General features: G+C 34.4%; 3 protein-coding genes across 4 annotated transcripts; 1 reads left to right on the forward strand and 2 right to left on the reverse strand.

Moving 5' to 3' along the window:
* The first annotated feature begins 3,760 nt into the window (after positions 1-3,760).
* Positions 3,761-10,080, forward strand: LOC110705135 (chromatin remodeling protein SHL-like). 2 transcript variants are annotated; one of them, XR_002508044.1, is made up of 5 exons: positions 3,761-4,162; positions 4,234-4,579; positions 5,315-5,383; positions 5,538-5,667; positions 6,483-6,612. XR_002508044.1 is itself a non-coding variant. In XM_021882974.1 (5 exons), exons 1-5 carry the CDS (start codon positions 4,090-4,092, stop codon positions 9,571-9,573), a joined length of 651 nt encoding a protein of 216 aa, XP_021738666.1. In that variant the 5' UTR covers positions 3,804-4,089; the 3' UTR covers positions 9,574-10,080. The 2 variants fall into 2 exon arrangements, 1 of the variants encoding a protein (XP_021738666.1); XM_021882974.1 differs by lacking the exon at positions 5,538-5,667 and adding an exon at positions 9,547-10,080 and having other exon boundaries at positions 3,804-4,162; positions 6,483-6,618.
* A 4,997-nt stretch (positions 10,081-15,077) lies between these two features.
* Positions 15,078-16,197, reverse strand: LOC110704879 (F-box/FBD/LRR-repeat protein At3g14710-like). Its single transcript, XM_021882693.1, has 2 exons — positions 15,619-16,197; positions 15,078-15,521 (listed from the first exon to the last, which is right to left on the reverse strand). The coding sequence occupies exons 1-2, from the start codon at positions 16,195-16,197 to the stop codon at positions 15,078-15,080; spliced, it is 1,023 nt and encodes a 340-aa protein (XP_021738385.1).
* Positions 16,198-22,000: 5,803 nt separating this feature from the next.
* LOC110704880 (F-box/LRR-repeat protein 13-like) lies at positions 22,001-23,056 on the reverse strand. The gene has a single exon (XM_021882694.1). It carries the CDS (start codon positions 23,054-23,056, stop codon positions 22,001-22,003), a length of 1,056 nt encoding a protein of 351 aa, XP_021738386.1.
* Between the last annotated feature and the right edge of the window lie 726 nt (positions 23,057-23,782).

A 23,782-nucleotide genomic window follows, 5' to 3' on the forward strand; every position in this document is an offset into this window, starting at 1 on the left:
TGAAGCCATGAAGGTATGGGGCGAGTACACAGAGGGCCGGGTATAGCCTGAAATCAACCCTCACCCCACCCTCTCACCCATGGTGAGTAAGGACTTAATCTCTTCAACTGTTTCAGATACTTATTACTTAATAAATTCAAATCAGAGCAGACCAGATTAGAAACATTCAAATCAAATCAGATTAGAACTTATAATTATCATTTACTTATTGCTAAATATTTTTAATTGCGTATTAAAAAATTATGAAAATTACATATTTGAAAAATTTATAATGAGATGAATCTAATTAATAAGACCCGTTTTGATAATGTTTTTCTTTATAGATTAGTATTAATATGCGGTCAAAGTTTAGTCAAATTATTGGATCAAATCCGATCAGGATAGATCAGAAAAATTCAGATCAAACTTTAAATAAAATCATACCAGGTGAAGAGAACAAGTCCTAACGGATCGGAGTATGATTTTTATCCCTAGTCCTCACTCCACCACTTGTTAAACCATCCGGGATCTATCCTGCTCTAGTGGGGTGGGGTGGGGGTGGGGCGGTCTCCTAGTTCCGCCACGCTGATATATCTAAATGCGTAAATGCTAAAATAAACTTGAGTTTATAGGATGAGAGGAGAGAGATATAGTGAAATATTGTGATGTATTCCATTTTAGATAATGTTACATTTAAACATCGGATGTCCTCACTCCAACAATTTTTATTCTATTGCCCCGCATATGCATTTTGCCCGGGTTTGGGCCCTTGTGAATTTCTGATAAATATTCGTTCATACTTCATTTTGATGGAAATAATCTGCATATCTTCTCCATAGTTTTGTGTTCTGATTGTATCTTGGTTCCCTAAACGTGCATAAAGAGATGGTTGGGCAGGTTTATCAGTTTTAGAATTTTAACAGATTAATAGATGAGAAGGGGTATACCAGTATTGTTGCACATTTTCACCCACTTACCTTGAATATCGTAGCATAAATTTTCGTTGTAACTAGACTTAAAGATGTATTTACATTTTACAAGTCCTACTTGGAGATTTTAATCCTTTTTGCTTAACCCTGTACTTTTTGCACTCTTGCACTCGGCTCTATAGTGAGGACTTGATTCAGTAGTTGTGCGTTTATATTCTGTTAGCTTGTTAGAGCTCGAACTTTGTGTGGCTTTGTATATTGCTTGTAATGTGTGTTAACACAAAGCTTATGAGTTATTTCTTTGCTTTACTTGTGGTCATATTAATTGTCCTATCATTCACTAGGGAGAATAAATTGCAAAGTTGAGTAAAAATCAAGCTTATAGGGAGAATAAAGCCATTATGTAAAGTGATGTTTAATATTGTTATTGAATATTGATACGGAGTATTATACAAATTATTTGGTGTAGATGTCTTGTGTAAATCCACTTTGTGTGGACTTGATGGGAAAAGGGTAAACAGTGTTTCCATTAGGTCAGCAATAGTGAAGTTATTTTATTTTATTTTATTTATTTATTTATTTATTTTTAAAAATTTGGGTATAAGAACTTAGAAAGCTCAAATAAGTCGGAACCCTCATCGGTCAACCTGGATTAGGCTGTTGGGCTAGACAATTTGGGAGAGTGAGGGGAGGTAAGGGAATTCCCTCTCCCAAATTGTCTATAGTCTCGAAAGTGATTTCCTTTCCATTAAGCCAAATTTAGGTTGGTATGTACAAGGTCCTAGTTGCCTAAACAATTTATCTTACTACGGAGTACTACACTTTAAGCAAAATGCAATGATCAAAATACAGGCAAAATATAATCTCATTGTCTAAGATGAATTTTGTAAAATATTATCTTATCTTGGTGTGTCAGGTCTTTTTTTCAGGGAAGGTCTCTTAATTAATTTACAATACTTCCTCTTAAATCTATACAATTATATAAGCTATCATATGGTTTTCTAAAAAAAAAAAAATAAAAAAAAATATACGCTATCATATACGGAGTATGTCATTATGTGCACCAAAAAAATATATACCCTAATTATATCTCAATAAATACCAAGATAATATACCTGCCTCTCTTTTACCATGGATTTATTCTGGAAGAGGCTAACCAAGCAACAATACAAACGCAAAGCTAAACCTAAACAAAAGAATCGACCTCTATTTTTGTTACCTTCTCATATATTAGCTATAATTCTTAGTAATCTTGACTATGCAACACTTAATTCTAACCAAGATGAATTTGCTGCTGCTCTCCCGGAAGTCTCTTCTCTTTCGACATCGTTACCACCCTCAATGTTCCTCCCAGAAAGGAGTAGATCATGGTATGGTAAAATCCTTAATTTTGTACTTAAACATGTAACAACCTTCGTCGGTACCAAAGAGGAATTTCCCTACAGCAGGAAGTTGTTTGATTTTGGATTTGAAACCCTCCAACGGTTGCATATGCCGCGAATTAATCCATCAGGGCGGTGTTTTTTCAAGAAGCTTACAGGCCTCGAGTCATTAGAGGTCGAACACACCGTATTCTCGGCTAATGATCCCTTCACATCGATTTCTAATCCTGGTACATGGCTCCGTTGGGATGCTAAGTTTGGGACAAGCAAGCCTCATTGTGACTACGTGTTGTACGTTTTAGGTGATATCGTTAGTCAACAAGGTATCGAGGTGGTTCAGGAGGATGAAAGTCCCGAACTCAAGTCTCTTCGTCGACGTTGGACAGTGATACATCATGTAACGTACCAACCGTATATATCACTCTTTCTTATACACGAAAGAGTTAAAGAGGTAGTATACATCATGGACCGGTACCGGCTCTTCTATAGCAGATACCGGATGATATTGTACAATTTTGCCTAGTGTTTTAAATCTTGAAAGCAGTAATTCGTCGGTACAAATTAAAGATACTTGGCTTTTGTAAAGGACCAGAAGAGGATGAAGGCGATAGTACTAGTATCGATGATTGTTTGAGGGCTTGTTTAGGTATTGCTGATGATGTAGTGGGAGGAAAAGAAGAAGATGAAGAAAACAAAGAGCTCAAGGAAGTTGTGATGAAAATACTTGCTGATGACAATCGCGAAATTATGATTGAGAAGGGATAACTTTGGAATTGATCAAATTGGTGCAAGACAATTTAAATAATGCCATTGTTTTTTGTTTTTGAAAGCAAGCAGCAAATTTCAATATAATAGATCGATTTCCGCCAAAATTGTTAGGCGTAATTATTTTAATTTGGAGAATTTGCGTATCTATGGATGCATGGAATTGTACGAATTTATTTATTTATTTATTTTTTTGGATTTGTACGTGGTTGGTTTTAATCTAATCGTGTTTGAAATTTTTTAATTTATGATGACTTTAATAAGACTAGTGTTTGTTAACTTTAATTTTTGTGACAAAGAAATCTCGGCAAATTTTGGAGAAGAAATTTAATCTTACTCCGTAGTTATTTTGAAAATTTTAAAAATGAGGTGAAATTCATTTTACTCTCATGAGCAAATATAAAGAATATGTAATTGATACCTGGATACCAAATTTGTTATGGGTGTGTATGAGTATAAATTTATTTATCAGAATTTATGAACTTGATTGGGCATATAAAGCAAGTAACCTTGCCTCACGAAAAAAAAAAACCCTTTTAAGTCAAACTTAGTTTAGGAGGTAAGTTTGTATCTCACAATCGAGAGATTGTGGAATCAAACTTGATTTCCTTACCCTTTTCAAAATACCTAACCTGCTATTCTGAATTGGGTAAAACTATATGAGGTTTCAGCTCGATCGGGCCTTCTCCTTAGCAACAAAGAAGCCTCAGATTAGTACAACCGAAGGTAAATTTCAATATTGCCCAATCCCCCACTCTTTTATTACGGAGTAACAAACAGTACCGTCGGTCTCTTGTTCACCGGCAGATCTCTCGCTCACCGCCAAAACACAAAATCCACATCCATCCAAAATCAAAACAATAACTTTTTTTTTCTTTTATTCAATAAAACAAAAAAAAAAAAAAGAAAAAAAAAAAGAAAAAAAAAAACCTTTTCTTCATCATTCTCTAACATTTCTGCTCTTCTTCTGCGACACATGACCTGAGTAAACTCTCTCTCTCTAAAATCCACACTTTCTCTCTCCTCCAATCTCCATGGGAAGACCTCGAGGTTCCAAACGCACCCTTGACTCTTTTACCCTTAAACCCCTCAACAAACCCATCAAACGTAAGTCTCTTTCTCTCTCTAAAACCAAGGTCAATTTCGTAATTTAACATTCATCTTTCTCTCATGTGCAGCCGGAGACTGCGTGCTGATGAGGCCGGCAGAACCTTCCAGCCCGTCCTACGTGGCGCGCGTTGAGAGGATTGAGTCCGACACTCGGGGGACAAACGCACGTGTTCACGTGCGCTGGTATTACCGGCCGGAAGAATCGATCGGTGGTCGGCGACAGTTTCATGGGTCGAAGGAGTTGTTCTTGTCGGATCATTTTGATGTTCAAAGCGCTGATACTATTGAAGGGAAATGTATGGTTCATAGTTTTAAGAGTTATACTAAGCTTGATGCTGTTGGAAACGACGATTACTTCTGTCGTTTTGAGTATAACTCTGCTACTGGCGCTTTCACCCCTGATCGTGTTGCCGTGTATGTACTCTCTCTTTCCTTTTATCATTTCTTTGATTTCTTGAATTTTTTGGGAATTAGGGATTTTTGGGGGTTTTGATTTGATTGTCAATTGGGAAATGAAATTGTGTGAAATTGGGTTAATTAGCTCATTGGGTGTGTATTTATCCAAGATTTTGTTAAAACCATGTTTATAGATTGTGTAATTTGGTGAATTGGGAATTTAATTTTGTCATTTTGATCTTTTTGTGAAATGGTTTTGATTGCAAATGTGATGATATTTTTGTATTGCTGCTGTGGTCTTATGTGGTGGTTGAATTGTGCTGAAATGTGCGATTTTGTTTGATTTGATTCGGCGAATTGAGGAGAAATGAAGTGGAGAGAATAGTGGGTAAATACAGAATGGAGGGTGACTTTTAGTTTATTAATTGATTCTATTATGGAAATTTTGGATTATATTTTAGTCCGCTGATATGGTGAAAATGTGTTTTCTGCCCTCTTTTAGGTGGGATGTTTTGGATGGTTTTGCCAAATTTTGCAATTTGTTGTTGTCTATAATGTGGTTGAGCTGCGCAGGAGTGGATTAGTATGTCAGTCGAAATGGATGGATATATTGTCTTTTTGCTTATGGGATTAGGATGGGTTAATCGGTTACTTTTCTGCATATCTTGGTGAAATTTGGAAATGTTTTGCTTTATTTGGAATTTTTAGATTCTATCTAACCGAGTTCTTAACGGATTGGGATAATTTTTGCAGGTACTGCAAGTGTGAGATGCCATACAATCCGGATGATTTGATGGTCCAGTGCGAGGGATGCAGTGATTGGTGAGTCTTAATTTTGAAATTCACATTTACCACTTTAAGTTTTAATTTCTACGTGCATGGATCATATTGGATATCACAACATTGGCTTTGTCATGTGATCAAGTTAATATTGTGATGGTATATATTACTGATGACAAGTGAGAGACTTCACCAGGTGAGGCGGAGATGACAGGTGATATGTGTTGGGTTACAGCAAGAGATGAAGGGCGCTGATATATCTGTAGGCTTACTTCTGAAATGCAGCACAGAGTTTTGTGCTCGATAAGCTATACTGGCTAAATTCGGTATTTCTAAAATCATTACCAAAAAAGCCTCTGTATGCTTATTGAATTTATGCAGAATTTCTTTTTCTGCTGAGAGCCAGAAGTGATTCTTTCTTGGTTTGTTTGATAAATCACCTTGCAATAGCTATTTAAATTCCTATGAAGGTTTTTTGAGGACTCAAGGAGTTTTGATTTTCCTCCATCAACTCCTTTCCCTAGATCTCATAATCATATAATCTTGCTAGTGGTGTTGTTATCTTTGGTTGGATTTACCGGCTGTTTTACTGAAACTGATGTGATAATAAGTTCATAATATGTATACACCAAACAATTAATCCTTGTAAAGACTTTTCTGGCAAATTTTGTTGGAGAAATGCAGCAATTTTGCTAGTCATGATGGTGGTATTTCTTTGCATTTGCTGTTGTGCTATCTGTTTTATAAGTTTTTAGAACCCTGTTTTTGTTGATTAAAAGTAAGTGTCCTGCCTTTTTCACCTTCTATTCCATAAATTAAAAAGCTGTCATCAGAGACTAAACAGGAAATAAGCTTGGAAAGATCTCATCCCCAGAATTTATTATTCTGTATTTATTGCGTATGAATATCAATTCTTGGTGATGCATAAATTAATGTTTTTTTTTTTTTTTAAGATTTGAATCTTACAATGAACTTTTATAATAATGATTTAAGTCCACAGGATGAATTTAATACTGATATGTCTTGATTTGGCATGAACAGGCAAAATCGTTGTAATTCGTAGTAAACAGTAAATGCTCTTTTTTGGCCTAATTTGCCTCCTTTTCTCATTAACCGTTGGAGCTTTGCCTTGTTTAATCAGGTTTCACCCTGCTTGTATAGAAATGACGGCAGAAGAAGCTAAAAGACTTGATAATTTCTATTGCCAAAATTGTTCCTCTGATGATCCAAAGAAGTTGCAGAATTCACATGCCGCATCTAGACATTCTGATACAAAGGTACCTGACCAGTTTGTGTAGCATTTACAGCATTTTATCAATTTACATTAGGTGTTCTTAATGATGGATTGATGGGAAATTCTGTTTTGTTGTTTTACTTATAAAATTAGATATCCCAATCTGAAGTAATTACAAATAGAATTAATCACTAAGGTTAAGGAGAAATCTGGTTTGCTGTAAAAAGTTGAGATGTTTTGTTTTGGACATGTGAGCACCTCTTTACATGTAAACTAACTAATTTACTGGCCTCTAGATTTTTACATGTAAACTAAAGACAACCTTTACTGGAATAGTGGCACTAGCTATATGATGTGATAGACCTAGCATCAAGTTGAAAGTGTAAACGATTGTAGGATATGAGTAATTTGAGAGGAAGTACAAGGAAGACAGCTTTAAATGATAATTTTACTATTGAATACTGGATATGTTGTGACTGTCGATATCAAGTCTTTAGTTGCACGAATAAGAATTTTGTTTTTGGATAAAGGAAATCAGAGCGATAGAGTATAATATACTCTATGCAAAAAGAATGATTAATGATTATGAATTTATCTTACTGGGCAGAAAATCTTGATGCTCTTAGATATCAAGCCAACTAGTATTTTGATCCATAGATATTTCTTACATATTTACTCCCTCTAGTTGGAAGGACATGTCATGAGTCCTGCACATTCAATTTCTTTCCCTTTAAAGATGTAGGAGGCAGCATGAAATTGACGTATCATGAGTCATGGGCATTCAATATCTTTGCTGCTAAAAGATAGATCTGCATGCTTTTTTTTTTTTTTTTTTCTTTTCCTAATCTAGTGGCTTTTATGAAAGCCTTAATGAATCCAATCCTTAACCTTATTCGTCTATTAAATTTCAAATCTAGCCTAAAGAAATAGGCGAGAACTCAAATAACTTGAAAATAATGATGTGCATTTGAGCCCTTTGGATTGTGGTTTAGTAGTGACCACGGAAAGGATGCTGAGTATATTTTTCTGAAAATTAATTAAAGAGTGAGTTTGTAGTCCTTAGTCTCTTATCTCCTTATCACTGATTCTCATAACACACATTGATGTGCTTTCTTTCTTTCTTTCTTTTTTTTTTTTTTTTTTTTTAAATGTTTGTATTCTATTTTAACAACTGTTTTGTTATTTAATTCCTAGTCTTCTGGATTTGCAACGTGTAAGCATGCATTGTCTGCTATCCTGAAGTCGATTAGCTGAGTATAGGTCACTAGGAATGGGTAGCCAGGATGGAATCCCGGAGTTCTAGAAGTGGTATTTTGGACATTTACTGTCAGTATTCACCATAAGAAGATTAGAAAAATCATTGAAAAATCGTCTTGTCTCTGCATGTTATCTGGGACTAATGCTGACATGTGGGTGATAGTGAAATGAGTACACACAAATGCATCGTATTGATAATGGCGGGAGGTGGTGGAGGCCTGGCTTTTACAGCCCAAATCCACTACTCCCTCGTTTTTTAGATGGCTCCATAACATCATCCAGCCTGTCATAGTGGTTAGGGGGAGAGAAATATAAAAACCTCGCGCATGTGAGAGGTGCTGGTTCAAATCGTGTAGCTGGCTTTTTGCTATTTTTATTTTCCCTCACTCCATTTATGTCTGCCTCTTATTATCTTTGAAGATCTTAATTCAATTACATTGCTTTAAATAAAGAGGATTCAATTACATAGCTGCATAACCTACCATCACTATTTATGTATCTTCTATTTAGTGTTAATTTATTGATAATGTTTAACTTTGAGGGCTAACTAATTTCATAAGAGAATACTTATTATTTGATTATTAATATAGTATTACGAGTATTTTTTTTTTTATTTTTTTTATTTTTTATTTTTTTTGTGTGTCTAAATGGTAGGTAATACCATAAAATTAAATACTATTTGTTTGAATTATTATTATTAAGAAGTGAATATATAACTATTACTTTACACTTAGTTTCCAAAAAAAAAACTTATTGCCTTATAGAGATTATACATCATATTCTTAAATAAGGATTATAAGTATCAGTCCATCTGAATTTAGAAATCTGGCTTCACCTCTTGATATGTGTATAGGATTTAGAGGATATTGAGCTGTTGATTTAATTTTGATATGCATGTATCAAGAAAATTTTTCTTTAATTAGGTTGGTTTTATCATTTCATTCTTCAGCTTCTGCAGTCTTATATTTGTATATTTGCCTTTCTCAACAACCAGATTACTTGTCTTTTGGATCTGGATAGTTTTAATATTTATTCCCTTTGAATGTTGAATATTCAAACTATCACTTTTCTTGATTGCTTTGGGAGTTTAGGGTGTTAATGATTCAGCCATCTCTGTTTTGGCTGTCTAAACTTAATGCCCAAATGATCACTGTGTGTATGTTCATTTGGGTGGGTATTTGGGGGAGAGGGTCAGTACTCGTTTAGGATTTTCAATGGATACTCAAATTGCCTAATCAATTAACATTCTGATCTCTTTTTGGTTCCCTTTTGAGTTATGGAATCTTACTATGTATCTTTGTTTCAATGTGCAATCTAATAAAATTAAGATTGCTCATTGGCTAGTTGGCTACTACTGTTCTTGCATACATTCATGAGCTATTTGTTTAATAAGAGCTACTATGCCACACTCAGTGAACCTTGAATGGTTGTGATTAGCAATGCATTTATTTCTCGCGCTTATAAATGATGGTAGTAGATTTTTCAATTTTTGTAGACCTGAAGAAATGGTGGGAAATATGGGATTTTATTGTTGACCAAATTCTCTATGTTAAACTCTTCAGGTCTTTGGTTGTCTTAAAGAAGATGATAGTGTTTACATGATCTCAAGAGATGTTTTGGCCTGTCTTGTGTTAATTGTGTTAGATGTCTAAATTCTGTACTACTTTTTTGATATCACTTTATTACTGGTCTCATACTAATGCTGCTATTTCAGGTGGACACTAAACGCCGTAGAAGGTGATGTATATTGGTGGGACTGGAGAGTAATACCATGAAGTAGGTGTATATTGAGAGACTTGGTTGTTTTCTTTCTGATGGACGTTTGGTAGCCTTCAAGCAAACAGAGGATTGCAGCTTCAAAGTAAAAACTAGTGTTAGTGTTATTACCACTTTTATGAGTAGTTCCTCGTGTTTTTCTTGAAGGACAAGGATGTCAATTCTGTAACACCAGAAGTTACTTAGTATGGTTATCGTGTTTAGCAGTCTTGTTTTAGGTTGCTATGTTATATAAAGAGGATTGTGTAGGAAGGGATTTGATGTAGTATTTAGAGCTGATAGAATGCACATATATATATATATATATATATATATATATATATATATATATGTATGTTGGTTGTTGCTATCTGTTTGAACTTCGACGCAACAAAGAGGAGGATTTCCTATCAATAATGAAATGAGGTGATACAATGAACTTGTCCGTAGAAAGATACTGCCATGTATTACAGATAAATGTTTCTAACATGAATTCGAGAGAGATCAATGAGAACAGTGCCTGGTATAATTCACACAAATACGTATATTTTCAACCTTGTAAAAATCTCGCCCAAGTTAATTTTGACACTGTTTAAACTTGTAGTGTAAAAGAGTCTAGAATCTGCCATATTCAAGAAAAATTGTATCAGCCTGTAACCGCGATTCTCTGCGACACCTGAGTACTGATTATTGAATCATGTTATTGTAAGTGTTATAAACACAGTTAATAATCTATCTTATTGAAGCTTAAAGTACTCATAAACTGTTTGGAAAAAATATATGTATATATACTAATAAATAAGTCACAATGTTTCTATATCCTTCCTTTGAATTGGTGTATGATGTCAAAATACTACACATTTTTGCAGAGTTTATCTATGTAACTATGTTGCTTAAAAACATCAACCAAAGATTGAGATTATTGAATACAAAATATTCACCATTAATTTTTTACATTATTTCTCGGATATTTAGAGTTAGACTTTTAACAATTTCTTCTCTCTAAATGTAAAAATTTCCTCAATTTTTTTTTTCATAAATTATTATTAATACAAAATTAATGTTCATGAAACTATGATAAAATAAAGAACATTCATATATTCATAATCTAATAATAGCACTTTTCTTACATAATGCAACAAGTGCGCAACAAGAGTAACATTTTTTTGTCTCATTAAATCCCTATATATTTGGATTTATAACAAACGAATTCAATGGAACTTCCAATCCTAAAAAAGATACAACTCAAATCTAACAATTGACTTTGTTTAACTACATACATCTCAGAGCTAGACCTTATTACTTATAACATAGTTTAACAACCTTAGCATTATCCAAAGCCTTCTTCTTAGCAAGATCCCAATTAAACCAACATCTCGATGATTTCGGCAACAGAATCCGGCAAAGAGGACAAGTATCATGACCACAGTCCTTGAGCCATCGATCAATACAAGTCTTGTGGAACATATGTTGACATGACAATAACCTCACTACTCGATTTTCATCATTAGCCTCCGTTTCTTGAACATCATCTTGAATCGACGTGGATCTCTTCCTCTTCTTGCCCTTAACCCCTTCGAGACATATAGCACAAGTTAAACCCTCACCCTCCGTAGACACATCCTTCACCTTAACCGGCTCCATTGCGCGTACTGGCAAAGGGTGCGGTTCTTGTTGTTGCTTCCTGTAGTCAACCCAAGTGATCACCCACTCCTTGTTGTGCGACAAACTATGTCGCTCAACATGGTTTACGATTTCATACACCTTAGAAAACCCGTACTTTTTTTTCTCCGCAACAACCATACGTCGAACACTCGAAACATTCTCGTACAAATCTTGTAACACTTCATCAGGGTTAGGGTGTAACACGGATTTTAGAAACTCCGATAATTTACTCTTGCACGCTTCACAATCTACGGGATTATAACACCCTAATACTTGTAAAGCTTTCTCGTTTCGAGTATACGGAGATTTTTCATCATCTTTTTCACCGCATTTGATCCTCCGCTCCCACTCTTCGTATCGTATGATGATCTTCATGTCTCGTTGTGTTGCTGCTTGACGATGCTCGCAAGTAATCATGACGTTGTTTTCTTGTGACTTCGCCACCATTGATGATTGCCTTGCTTTAATTTACTCTAGAAAATTTATATTAATCTTGCCTTTAATTTTGTTAACAACAATTCAGGAATAATTGAGAGTACATTATATAGAAACGAATTGGTTATTGCTTGAGGAATAAGCACACGCCTATACCTTAAGTCGGTAATTTGCAGGGTATTTTTGTTTTTAATTTAGGAAAACTTTCCTTAACACGGTATTTATATATCCGTTTAAAATTTCCTTCCAAAAATAAAATTATATCCTTCGAAGTTTGAAACAAAAGGGTATTTGGGTTTTTTTTTTTTTTTTTTTTTTTTTTTTGACACGGGGTATTTGGGTTTTTTGAGAGAGTGTTTCATACCTGTAAAATAAATTAATGATGATTTTGGGTTAATTGAAAACTTATTTGGTCAGACTTTTGAGTTTCGGCCAGCTTAATTATTTTTAATTATTGGGCCCAGCGTCTTAAAATTACCCTTAGACTTCAATTGTTAGGCCCAAATCCTAATACTATTTTTTTTTAAAAAAAAAAAAACTATATCCTTCATGCCAATTTCTTTTATACTCTTCCTCAAAAAAATAAAAAAATAAAATAAAATAAAAAAATAAAAAATAAAAAATTATACTCCTAAAGTACGATACTACTATGCACGAGGTACTTTAAGTTGTGTACATTTCAAGTTTATTCCAATGTAAGCTTCTTATTATTTTAATTAATATAAATGTTATTCCGTACGCGCATGTGATTTAAAACTTTATGATTGGATTTGTTATTATTACATAATATTGAAAACTTTTTGTTACATAATATCTTTTTTTTTTTTTTTTTGTGGTGTTTAGAGATCCCAGAATCACATGGAATCGAGAGGGGAGCTCTAACCACTTGAGTTATCCCTCACCCTCTATTACATAATATCATATGTTTTGTATGTTATTATTCTTTAAATTATATGTTATTTGATTGAATTTTTTTTGTTACATTACTTACATAATATCATATGTTATGTTCATCATATTCATCTCTACTAATATTTTGGTTCTATTTCTTTTATTTTCATTCCTTCATAATTCTTTCGATTTTGTTCTTTATTTTTATTTAGCTAAAATTTTGTAACATAAGTTTTAAATAAAATAACACAAGTTTTTGGTAAAACAATAGAATATTTTATTAATATAATAAATAATTTATATTTTACAAAAACAACATCAAATTTAAGCAAATAACCTCATACTTAGAAAGATCATATGATTAAAATCAAAATAATACAATGTTTAAACAAAATAACAAAAGGCTAATATAATAAATAACACAATATTTAAGCAAAATAACATTATAGTTTAGCAAAATAATATAAGGTTCAATCCAAAATGACACAAATGTTTAAACAAGATAACAAAGGGACTCATATGAAAATTACTCAATTTTCAGGATTATTAAAATTATATTATTGAAATTACATAAGGTTAAAATTTAAATTAACATATACATATCCAAACAAATTAACTTATTTTTATTGAATTAAAAATATTTTTACTGAAATTATAATATTTTTACAAAATATTTTTTAAATAAAGTGAAAACTTTAGTATTTGATAAATTAAGAATGCTATTGGGGCTTCCCTATTATTACTAACTGTATTGTCAAAATTGAGTTGGAAGTTGATAGGGAGCGTCTTCCATGGTATAAGAATGGATAAGCTAGGAGAAATTATTATGATTGTGATGCTTAGATTATAAGATCTCCAAATAGGAGATTCCATGAAATTAAAGGTATATATGAGAATTCTTTATTGTCTCTATTTATTGAAAAGGAAATTGCGGTTGATGGTAATAATATCATTTTGGTCTTTTCAAATACCAAATGATAAAATAAATTGCAACTTTTATTAATTATTCGGTATTTTGAATGGAAATAAATCTATGCTATTATTCGAGTTGAAAAAGAGAAATAGACTAGTGTAAGATAGCCAATAAAGAAAATACATGTTATGAAATTTGCTTCTTTATTAGATTCACAAAATTAAACGTAAACCATGAATTATGTTCTTTGCTATTGATGTGAAAACCATATCATATTTTTCACTTACCATTGACATAAAAATAAAAATAAAATTGAATGATTTATGTTGTTGCAAATTGAATGAGTTACTCCGTATAATATTGGGAGATTTGTTGAATATGCAGTGGAATGTTTTACAAGATTGCAATTTTGATAGGTATTTACTCGGTTTTATATATACAGCTATGCTATATATGCTGGTTATTGATCATATTTGAGGCCTCAAGTGTCCCTTTTGATAGATCTATATGGTATAGAACTTTTACATTTTGGTTAATTGATGATGGTATAATACTATATTGTCGCGAATTCCTCATAATTAATATTGGGAGATTTGGTGAATTGTACGGTTGTTAAATGTCACATTAAATGTAGATGTTTGTAGTACGTGTATATAACTTTTACTCTTTGGTTGATCCAACATAGGTGTATTTGGATAATTGTGTATGATTGTTAATTTATTGGGTTATAGATCAATCTTCCTCAATTCCGATTGAAAAAGAAAATAAAAAAATATTAAAACATATAATCCCGACATTAATAGTTAATTTAAGGGAGAAACTTGCATGAACATTGACTTTTTTTCCTATCAATAAAGCGATCATAATGTTTTCCTAATGTTAATATGGACTACACAAAATATCTGTTTTTTTTTTTGCAATTAAGATTCGTTGACTATGATTGCTTGTGAATTATCGTTGACATATAAGAAAAGACAATTGCCAATTTGCCATGTACTAGGTTGATTTAAACATATTTTTGATTTAAAAAAAATATCAACATTTTATAACTTTTGCAAATGTTTTGTATTTGTTTTAATTCCTTTGCGCTCACAAAAGCATATAAGAAAAGATATATGTAGCCTGCATATAAGAAGCTAAATATGGAAAGAGTTGGCAATTCATAAACATGTATTTACACCGATTTACTCATAAATTGTCGATAAATTCCCACTAAAAAAGTAAGTACATTAAATGCTTACATGCAACCCGCATATAACAATATCCTTCTAAAAAAAACACAAACAAAATAGAAAACTGCAGTACCTAATAATATCAGAGGTTGGGGCAAGCCACATTAGCTGAGGTTCAATTTACAGATATACTATTCGAGTATTTGACATGATAGCACACCAGGACAGTAATTATCACTTGAAGCAGCAATCATATTACCATTAAACTCAATCTTGCAACTCGGCGAACTCTTTGGAGACTGAAAAAGCCCTCTACAAAACGATTTGGGTTATGGCCAAGCTTACTTATGTGATGAAGAAAAACACGAAGCTGCTCCAAAGCTGTTGCGAATCTTAATGTGTCATCAAGAAAGTTCATCTCGAACCCAAAAAGTTGAACATCTTTATTGAGACCTCTATTTCTTTGAGCTTAGCCAACCAACTAGAAGGTAGTTGAGGTCTCCCATTTATGTGAAATTGTTCAACACAGTCGAAAATTAAATGAACCAGATTAATATAGATTGGCAGATCAACCTTATTAAGAAAATCTAGGAGAGTAACACCACAGTTACCCATTATTGTAAGAGTCCGAACACAAGAAATCCCTCGAAATAGCACTAGTCTCTCATTCAGAAAAACTTCATTATCATCCATTTTCTGCAAATCAAGTGTGACTTGTTCTAAATTACTAGGAATTGTAACAAAGTCATTAATCGCTAGAATACCTACAACCGTGAATTGTTCGAGTTTAGGGGCATCAATCACAAACTTGCTATTAAGAATCAAACTCGAGGATTTATCCATATCTATATACAAATTCTTCAAATTCGGGGCAAATATATCAATAATTAATTAAATGTAAACCCAAGTATAAATCCTCCAGTAGTGGGCAAGACCTAAAAAGCGTAGCCATAACATGACGTTGCGAGTCATACAAATACATATGAAGCCTCTTTAAATTAGGAAGATTAACAGCAAGATTATCAGGAAACTTAAGCTCAATATTTGCATATAATTCTAGGGTTACAAGTGATTTAGTTTGAACAACTTGAACAGGTGGCAGATGATGTAATTGAATTGGATACGAGTTTTGAAAAAATACCGTGATAACCTCGGGGTTTCGTTGGCAGACTAGATTAATCAAGGGAACAAGGCACGCAAGTCCGTCCCTTAACACCGTGTCGGTTTCTAGATCGGGGAAAAGGGTGTAACTGTGAGGGTTAGGAATATTAAGGTGAAAAGTGTGGAGTTTGGAGGAGGTGAGTTGGAAGAGGATGTGATTGACGGTGTTCATAGAATCCCGGAAATTATAGTCGTATCTCCAATCTTTCCATGGTTCAAAGGAAAAGTGGGTGATGTGTGTCCAGAGGCGGCGCCAACTGTGGGATAAGACGGAGGTGGCAGCGGCGGAATTGGTTGGAAGAAGAGATAGTATGGTGATTAGAACAGAATCAGGAAGCGAGCTTAATCTGTCATTAATTGTGTCGCTGTTCATCTTTATTTTAGGGAGGCTTGCTAAATTAGAGAGAATATGTTAAATTGAATAATCTCCATTGCTTGAATTACAATGATGATGGCCATAGCCAATAAATAATACATTGTTTCCCTAACCCGATAAAATTAGGAAATAATCAAAAGATCCCAAAAGATAATATGCTAGGCATAAAATATATACTAAGCATAAATTATGGAAACTAAATATATCCTAATAATTTCCCAAAATATATCCTCCAATACCCCCCTCAAGTTGGAGCATGGGTTTGTAAATGCCCAACTTGGAAAGAAGATGATCAAACTGAGACTTCCCAAGCGCCTTAGTGAAAATATCTGCAAGTTGCTCCTTAGTGGAAACATAGGAAGGGGCAATTAAGCCCTCTGTAATAGCATCACGAACAATGTGACAATCGATTTCAATGTGTTTCGTATGCTCATGAAAAACTGGATTTCGAGCTATATGTAAAGCAGATTGATTATCACAAAACAACTTGATCGCCTTAGGATGTTGGACACCCAAACTCAAAAGCAATGCCTTCAACCATTTCAACTCATGTGTGGTTGAAGCCATGCACCTATACTCAGCCTCAGAAGAAGAGAAAGATATTGTGGGTTGCTTCTTGGTTTTCCACGAAATAGGAGATTTACCAACAAAAACTAGCCAACCAGTCAACGAACGACGAGTAAGAGGACACGCCGCCCAATCTGAATCACACCAACCCTGCAAAGTCAGGTCACTATCTGCACTCAACAAAATACCCTATCCTAGAGTACCCTTTAAATAACGAACCACCCTTAGAGCTGCTTCCCAATGCTCAATCCGAGGTTCATGCATAAACCGAGAAAGAATATGAACAGAATATGCCAAATCTGGTCTAGTCACAGAGAGATAAATCAACCGCCCCACTAGTCTACGATAAGACTCAGGATCCTCAAGTAACTTACCACTAGCAAGACTAAGCTTGTGGTTCTGCTCAATCGGAAAACCACTTGGTTTCGCACCCAAGAGCCCTGCTTCATAAACAATATCCAAGGTGTATTTTCGTTGACACAAAAACAAACCTGATTTACTACGAGCAACTTCAATGCCCAAAAAATATTTCAAAGGACCAAGGTCCTTCATCTTGAAACAATCACCAAGATAAGCTTTGAACACAGTTAATGCAGCGGAATCATTCCCATAAATAATAAGATCATCAACATAAACTAAGACATAATCTGAACATTGCCTTTAGTGTATGTGAAAAGAGAATAATCAGAGTAAGATTGAATAAAACCATACCCTTTTAGAGCCGTAGTGAGTTTTGCAAACCAACATCTCGGAGCTTGTTTCAACCCATCAAAGACTTTCTCAAACGACACACCAAACTCGAATCTGAGCTTTCAAAACCTGGAGGTAATTTCATGTACACCTCCTCTTCTAGATCACCATGTAAGAAAGCATTATGAACATCCATCTGCTGAATCTCCCAATTTTTTGAAACTGCTATAGCAAGAAAAGCACGGACAATAGTCATTTTTGCAACCGGGGCAAAGGTCTCACCATAATCAATGCCTTCTCGTTGATGATTACCAAAAACAACCAATCGAGACTTAAGACGTTCAACATCACCATTAGACAAGAATTTCGTCTTGTACACCCATTCACAACCTAGAGCTTTCTTACCAGGAGGAAGATGCTCCAATGTCCAAGTCCCATTATCTTCCAAAGCCCTTATTTCTTCTTTCATAGAACGTCGTCAACCTTCAGATTTCATGGCTTCTCTAAAAAATTTTGGATCCTTTCCCAAAACAACAACAGCAAGAAATTTTCGATAGTTTACAGAAAACATGTCACAATTTATATAGTGTGCTAAAGGATAAGGCGTACATGAAGGAGTGTTGGATGACAGAGAGGACGGAGACAGACTTTTAGCAAAAACAGAATGTGTCACATAATCACGGAGTTTTACCGAGGGAATCTTTTCACGATGACCTTTACCCAAGGGCTCGACCATTTGATGCTTGACGGAGGAATCCTGAACTGAATCTGCTGCCACCGAGCGACTGTTGTGCTGCTCGGCCGCTGCTGTACTGTGTCGTATAGGGACAGAATCTGCCTGATGCTGTGTTAGCTGGGCAGAGGCAGATTCTACTTGCTGTGATGGTTGGGCAGGGGCAGAATCTGCCTGCTATGATGGTTGGGCAGGGGTCGCCTCTGCCTGCTGCTGCTGGTCCGTGGCTGTTGGTGGAGCAGAGGACTTCGCAGCCCCCTGCGGTCTGTAGCAATATGCCGCGGGATGGTTGCGGAGTGGGCTGGTTCCTCTATTTCCAACGTAGCATTCATGGCCTCACTTTCAAGGATTTCATTCTCAACATACCCCAATTCAAATTCATCAAAATCAACATGTATATCTTCACCCGTATCACAGTGATTTGCATCGATGTTTACATCATCCGAGTTACCAAAAGGAAACACTTCCTCAACAAACTTCACATCACGAGACACAAAAAAGACTTTCGACTCAAGATCATACAATCTCCATCCTTTCTTCCCAAAGGGATATCCCACAAAAACACATTTCCTACTTCGACTTGCAAATTTGTCCCCATTTGTTTTCTAATTATGAGCAAAACAAAGACATCCAAATGTACGCATTGCATCAAACGAGGGTGATTTATTGAACAAAATTTCAAAAGGTGTTTTATTTTGTAACAAGGGAGTGGGTGTACGATTAATTAGATGAGCAGCGGTAAGGACACACTCCCCCAAAAAATAAATAGGCAATTTGGCTTGAAACCTCATAGCTCTCCCAACTTCAAGAATGTGTTTATGTTTTCTCTCGACCCTCCCATTTTGCTGTGGAGTCCCCACACAAGAGGTTTGAAAAATAATATCGGTAGCACTAAAATAATCACGCAAGCAATTAAATTCCGTGCCATTATCACTTTGCACAACTTTAATGGTTTGAGAAAACTGTCTATCAACCATTGCAACAAACGCTAAAAACATTCTAAAAACCTCAGTTTTATCAACCAACAAATAAATCCAAACAGCTCGGGAATAATCATCAACAATAGTTAAGAAATAATTAGCTCCGCACGACGAGACATGTCGATACGGACCCCACAAATCACAATATATTTTCTCAAAAATCCTAGAAGCTCTACCATCACTTACAAGAAATTTATCTCTAGGATGTTTAACACGCATACATACCTCACACCCTTTATCAAGATTATGTTTATTTCCATTGACATGAGGAAGTAACTTAACCACTTTTTCAGAGGGATGACCCATTCGACGGGGCCACAACTCCAAGGTCGACCTTGCTTCACCCACATCAACATGATTCACCGAATCTAAATTGCTAAAATAATATAGTCCGTCTATCCTAGTTCCCGTTCCAATCAACTCCTTTGTTTAATCATGTACAACACACATATAAGAGTTAAATTGGACAGTACAATTAAGCTCATCTTTAATTTGGAACACAGAAAGCAAATTACAACTCAAATTAGGAACATAAAGAACCCCGGTTAGGGTGAGCTTGTCCGACAAACGAACAAAACCAATTAAAGAAGCCAATACGGTGTCACCATTGGGAAGACCAACAGGACACTCAAAACCCTGCGTATCGAACAACCAAGATTTGTCTCCGGTTACATGATGAGTTGCCCCTGTGTCAATGATCCAAGAGGTAACATCAAATTTTCCTTTCAAATAATTGTCGGGCACATGAATATTGCCGAACAATCCCGTTATTGTCTCAACTGTAGCACTTGAAACGGCATTAGCACGAACCCAATTACTTGGGTCTGGATGGTGCTCAACCATGTATATGGTATTATAATGAGTTTGTAGTGGAGGGATTTCATGAAAACCACAATTGGCCACCACATGGCAGCTTTTGTTGCAACTTTTATCAGATTTATCATTGAAATTGGTAGCTTTGGGTTGGGTAAAAGTTAAAAAATTCCTAGGTTGACCTTGCAACCCAAGGGAAAACGGTTTATTGGTTGTAATTTCGAGGGAAAGAAGTGACAATAATGGAGACGTGTCTCCGACCATTTTTGGAAAAAAACAAAAATTTCAACCTGCTCTTGATACCATGCTAAATTAGAGAGAATATGTTAAATTGAATAATCTCCATTGCTTGAATTACAATGATGATGGCCATAGCCAATAAATAATACATTGTTTCCCTAACCCGATAGAATTAGGAAATAATCAAAAGATCCCAAAAAGATAATATGCTAGGCATAAAATATATACTAAGCATAAATTATGGAAATTAAATATATCCTAATAATTTCCCAAAATATATCCTCCAATAAGGCTTCAATCCGATTTTTTTATTCAAGTCTAGTAGACAAATATATATAGAGGAGAATATAAGGATAAAAATTTGATTTTTTTCAAAGAAAAGATACATATGGTTTTAGAGTTTTATTCGATTAAACTATATAACTCATAAAAGATAAACTTTTTGACGTGTCATCTCCTAAAATCGGGAGGAGGGCTCTAACCACTTGAGCTATCCCTCACTCTTGGCGTGCCAATAAATTTAATATAGGAAAGGTATAATAAACCAAGGGTGCAACGGAAGAGTATATACTATATAACTCTAAGGCGAGGCGTTCTTAGGCTTCTAAGTCTTAATATACGGTCATACAGAGTTACGGAAATAAAAGACCAAATAATATACGCACTGTATGAATCCAGAGCAAGCAAGTAAGGTGTGCGCTTAACTCAATCTGTTAATGTGAAACGATAGTATTTACACAAAGCATTTACGCGGGCAATCATAAATAATTGCATGAATTGTGAAAACGACAATCTGCACCTAAATGGTACAAACTCTTAAATAGACCTAATTCACATTAATTTATTCTGGACCACTTATAATAGGAATACTATAGTCGGTTTATTAATTTAAAAAAAAAGTCACTATGTTAAAATAATGGTCATTATGTTAAAATAAAAGTGATTGTGTTTTTATAAGGTAATAAGAGAAAACTATGTTCAATACAAAACCAATTGCGTACATGTACAACTTCGGGTTCACACAAGTTTTTCACAAGTCCTAAAGGAATCAAACTCACCTATTAAGCTTATTATACATGGCAATTTCAAGAAAATTATACTCCCTTCGCGTTTTTATAAGTGTTACACTTTCCATTTTCTGCCGTATTTTTTTTAAGTGTTACACTTCCTTTTTTGGCAAAAAACTACATTAAAATATTATATCTCTCTCTTCTCATGGTCCTCACTCAAACCCACTACAACTTTTTTGTTATATCTTTCCTCTCACATTCATTACTTTTTAATTTCAATAAACTATTAACCCCACTATCTTTCTTTTATAATTTTTTAACACTATAACTATGTGTCAGTCAAACTGTAACACTTAAAAAACACGGAGGGAGTAAAAACTATTTACAAAAATGTTTTAATGATGCAAAAAAAACTTGATAAAAGCTAGCTACATGTAAAATTAGGAAAAACTATCACAACGGACTAAACCAGATCATTTTTTCCCAGATCATATAATATACACAAATAAGACAATAAATTAATCAGTGTTTGAGAACTTAGATTACACAAAAGTGTCATATAAGTTACAATTTCATATCAAAGTACATATTGAAGCAAAATATTTCTCAAATCAGAACTTGAAGCAATGACCATTCCACCCTAGAGCTCAATTACAGTGTATGAATCTGCTCCAAAACAGTAGCATTTCCTAAAAATGTCTTGTACTACATAGCAATTTGATCTCATTATCGTCGTGGTTCATCAGATCATATATGATTGTAGCCTCTTATTGCTGCCTAAGCAACAACCTGGTAATTGGACCTTCATAAGGCCGAGTGTCATTGTATAAGCTTAGATCAATTAAATTACTAAAGATTGGCACGTCGATTCCATCCAAACCATTAAGATAACTCATTATATCAACACCATAACTAATCAAAACAAGGGACCTAACACAAGAAATCCCTTGAAGTAACCCGAGAATTAAACTATAATACTCGTAATCCATATCAAAATCATCATCCTTTTCATCATCACTTGGCTCCTCAACTGAGATTAGCACCATTTGTAAATCAATTGGAGTCGTAAAAAATTCATAAAACGCTAAATACCCATGTATTTCACAGTGCTCCAGCTTTGGAGCATCTATAACAAATCGACAAACTTTGGATCCCCAATCATTCATTCCTATAAACAAATTCTTCAAATTAGACGCGGATATAGCAAAACAATGAACATCTACGGTTAAATTCATAGACAACTTCAAATCTTCCAAAAACGGCAAAGACTTTATAAGGGTATCAATCAAATAACAGTATGAATCACATACAAGTAAGGAAAGCTTCTTCAAATTAGGCAGGTTGATAAAAGTAGTAGGCGCCTTAAACTCGATATAGCCAGGCAAATACAAGTCTAATTCTATTAGCGACCGAGTTTCAAACACACAAGTAGGTATGTGAAACAAAAGTGATGAATAAAATCCATGAGAATGATGAAATCCTACATTAATTATTTTAGGATCACGACGACAAATTTGATGAAGCCAAGGAACAAAGCAAGAGGATAATTGCGCTGATGATTCGGTTGATTGACGGAGAAAAAATTGAAGGTTAAAAGTGTAGATTTTTGGGGAGGTGAGCTTGGAGAGAATGTGATCAACTGATGTAATGAAAGTATGGAGATTATCAAAGGCGGTTTCGAGGGAGAAGTGGTTAACGTGAGTCCAAAGGTATTGCCAACGGCGGGATAAGACGGAGGTAGAGGCAGCGGTATTGATAGGGAGGAAAGAGAGTATGGTGATGAGGAGACTATCTGGGAGGTCTCTTATTCTGTCTTCTTCCATGAATTTGATGGAATAAAGGAAAAGCCTAAATTGAAGATTAAATTAAAAGGAATTGAATTAAATTTTGATTTATTGGAGAAAGATGATTAATTATGGTGTGGTGTATTTAAAGATAATTGAATTGAATGAAAGAGGATTTGAGAGGAAGGAAAGTAATAGTGAATGGACACTGGAGGGAGAATTTGAGGAATGATGGTCAGGAATTTGATTTTCAGTCGGAATTGGTTGTTTTTTTTATTTTTTAATTGTTTTTTTTTTGGGAGTTTTAGAGAGCCAGGTGGGGATGTGAATCGATTCCGTAATCTCCTAGAATTGCGAGGAAAGCTCTAACCATCCCTCATTAATGGAGTGCTTAATTTGGTTCAATTGTTTATGGGAAGGGGTGCACTGTTAGCCATGTTTGGTGATTAAGAGATAAAACGTCGGCTGATGCTAAAGGTTATAAAGTGTACCGAAAAAATTATCACATTATTTATTTTAACACGTAATTATCACATTATAATCCGTGCTCTTACAAACTGATCTGGGGAAAATTTATCTAATGTTGGAATTATACTTTTTTTTTCAGTCGGAATTGAGGAAGATTGATCTATTACCTAATAATTTATTAGTTATGTATAATTACCCAATATTATCAATCAGTAGTACACCTATGTCAGTTTTTTTACGGAGTATTTTTTATTTTTATTTTTTTTAGAAAGAATACACCTATGTTAGTTGGATCAA

Source organism: Chenopodium quinoa, unplaced genomic scaffold (genome assembly GCF_001683475.1).
Source record: "Chenopodium quinoa cultivar QQ74 unplaced genomic scaffold, ASM168347v1, whole genome shotgun sequence".
Taxonomy (NCBI): domain Eukaryota; kingdom Viridiplantae; phylum Streptophyta; class Magnoliopsida; order Caryophyllales; family Amaranthaceae; genus Chenopodium; species Chenopodium quinoa.

What these genes read in the sequence shown, in the direction of transcription:
- LOC110705135 (XM_021882974.1), top strand. Translation starts at nt 4,090, where the DNA reads ATGGGAAGACCTCGAGGTTCCAAACGCACCCTTGACTCTTTTACCCTT. An exon ending in ACCCCTGATCGTGTTGCCGT is followed by an intron (nt 4,580 to 5,314) that starts GTATGTACTCTC and finishes TAATTTTTGCAG; the next exon opens with GTACTGCAAGTGTGAGATGC. An exon ending in TGCGAGGGATGCAGTGATTG is followed by an intron (nt 5,384 to 6,482) that starts GTGAGTCTTAAT and finishes TTGTTTAATCAG; the next exon opens with GTTTCACCCTGCTTGTATAG.
- LOC110704879 (XM_021882693.1), bottom strand. Translation starts at nt 16,197, where the DNA reads ATGAACAGCGACACAATTAATGACAGATTAAGCTCGCTTCCTGATTCT. An exon ending in TGTATGACTCGCAACGTCAT is followed by an intron (nt 15,522 to 15,618) that starts GTTATGGCTACG and finishes CCGAATTTGAAG; the next exon opens with AATTTGTATATAGATATGGA.
- LOC110704880 (XM_021882694.1), bottom strand. Translation starts at nt 23,056, where the DNA reads ATGGAAGAAGACAGAATAAGAGACCTCCCAGATAGTCTCCTCATCACC.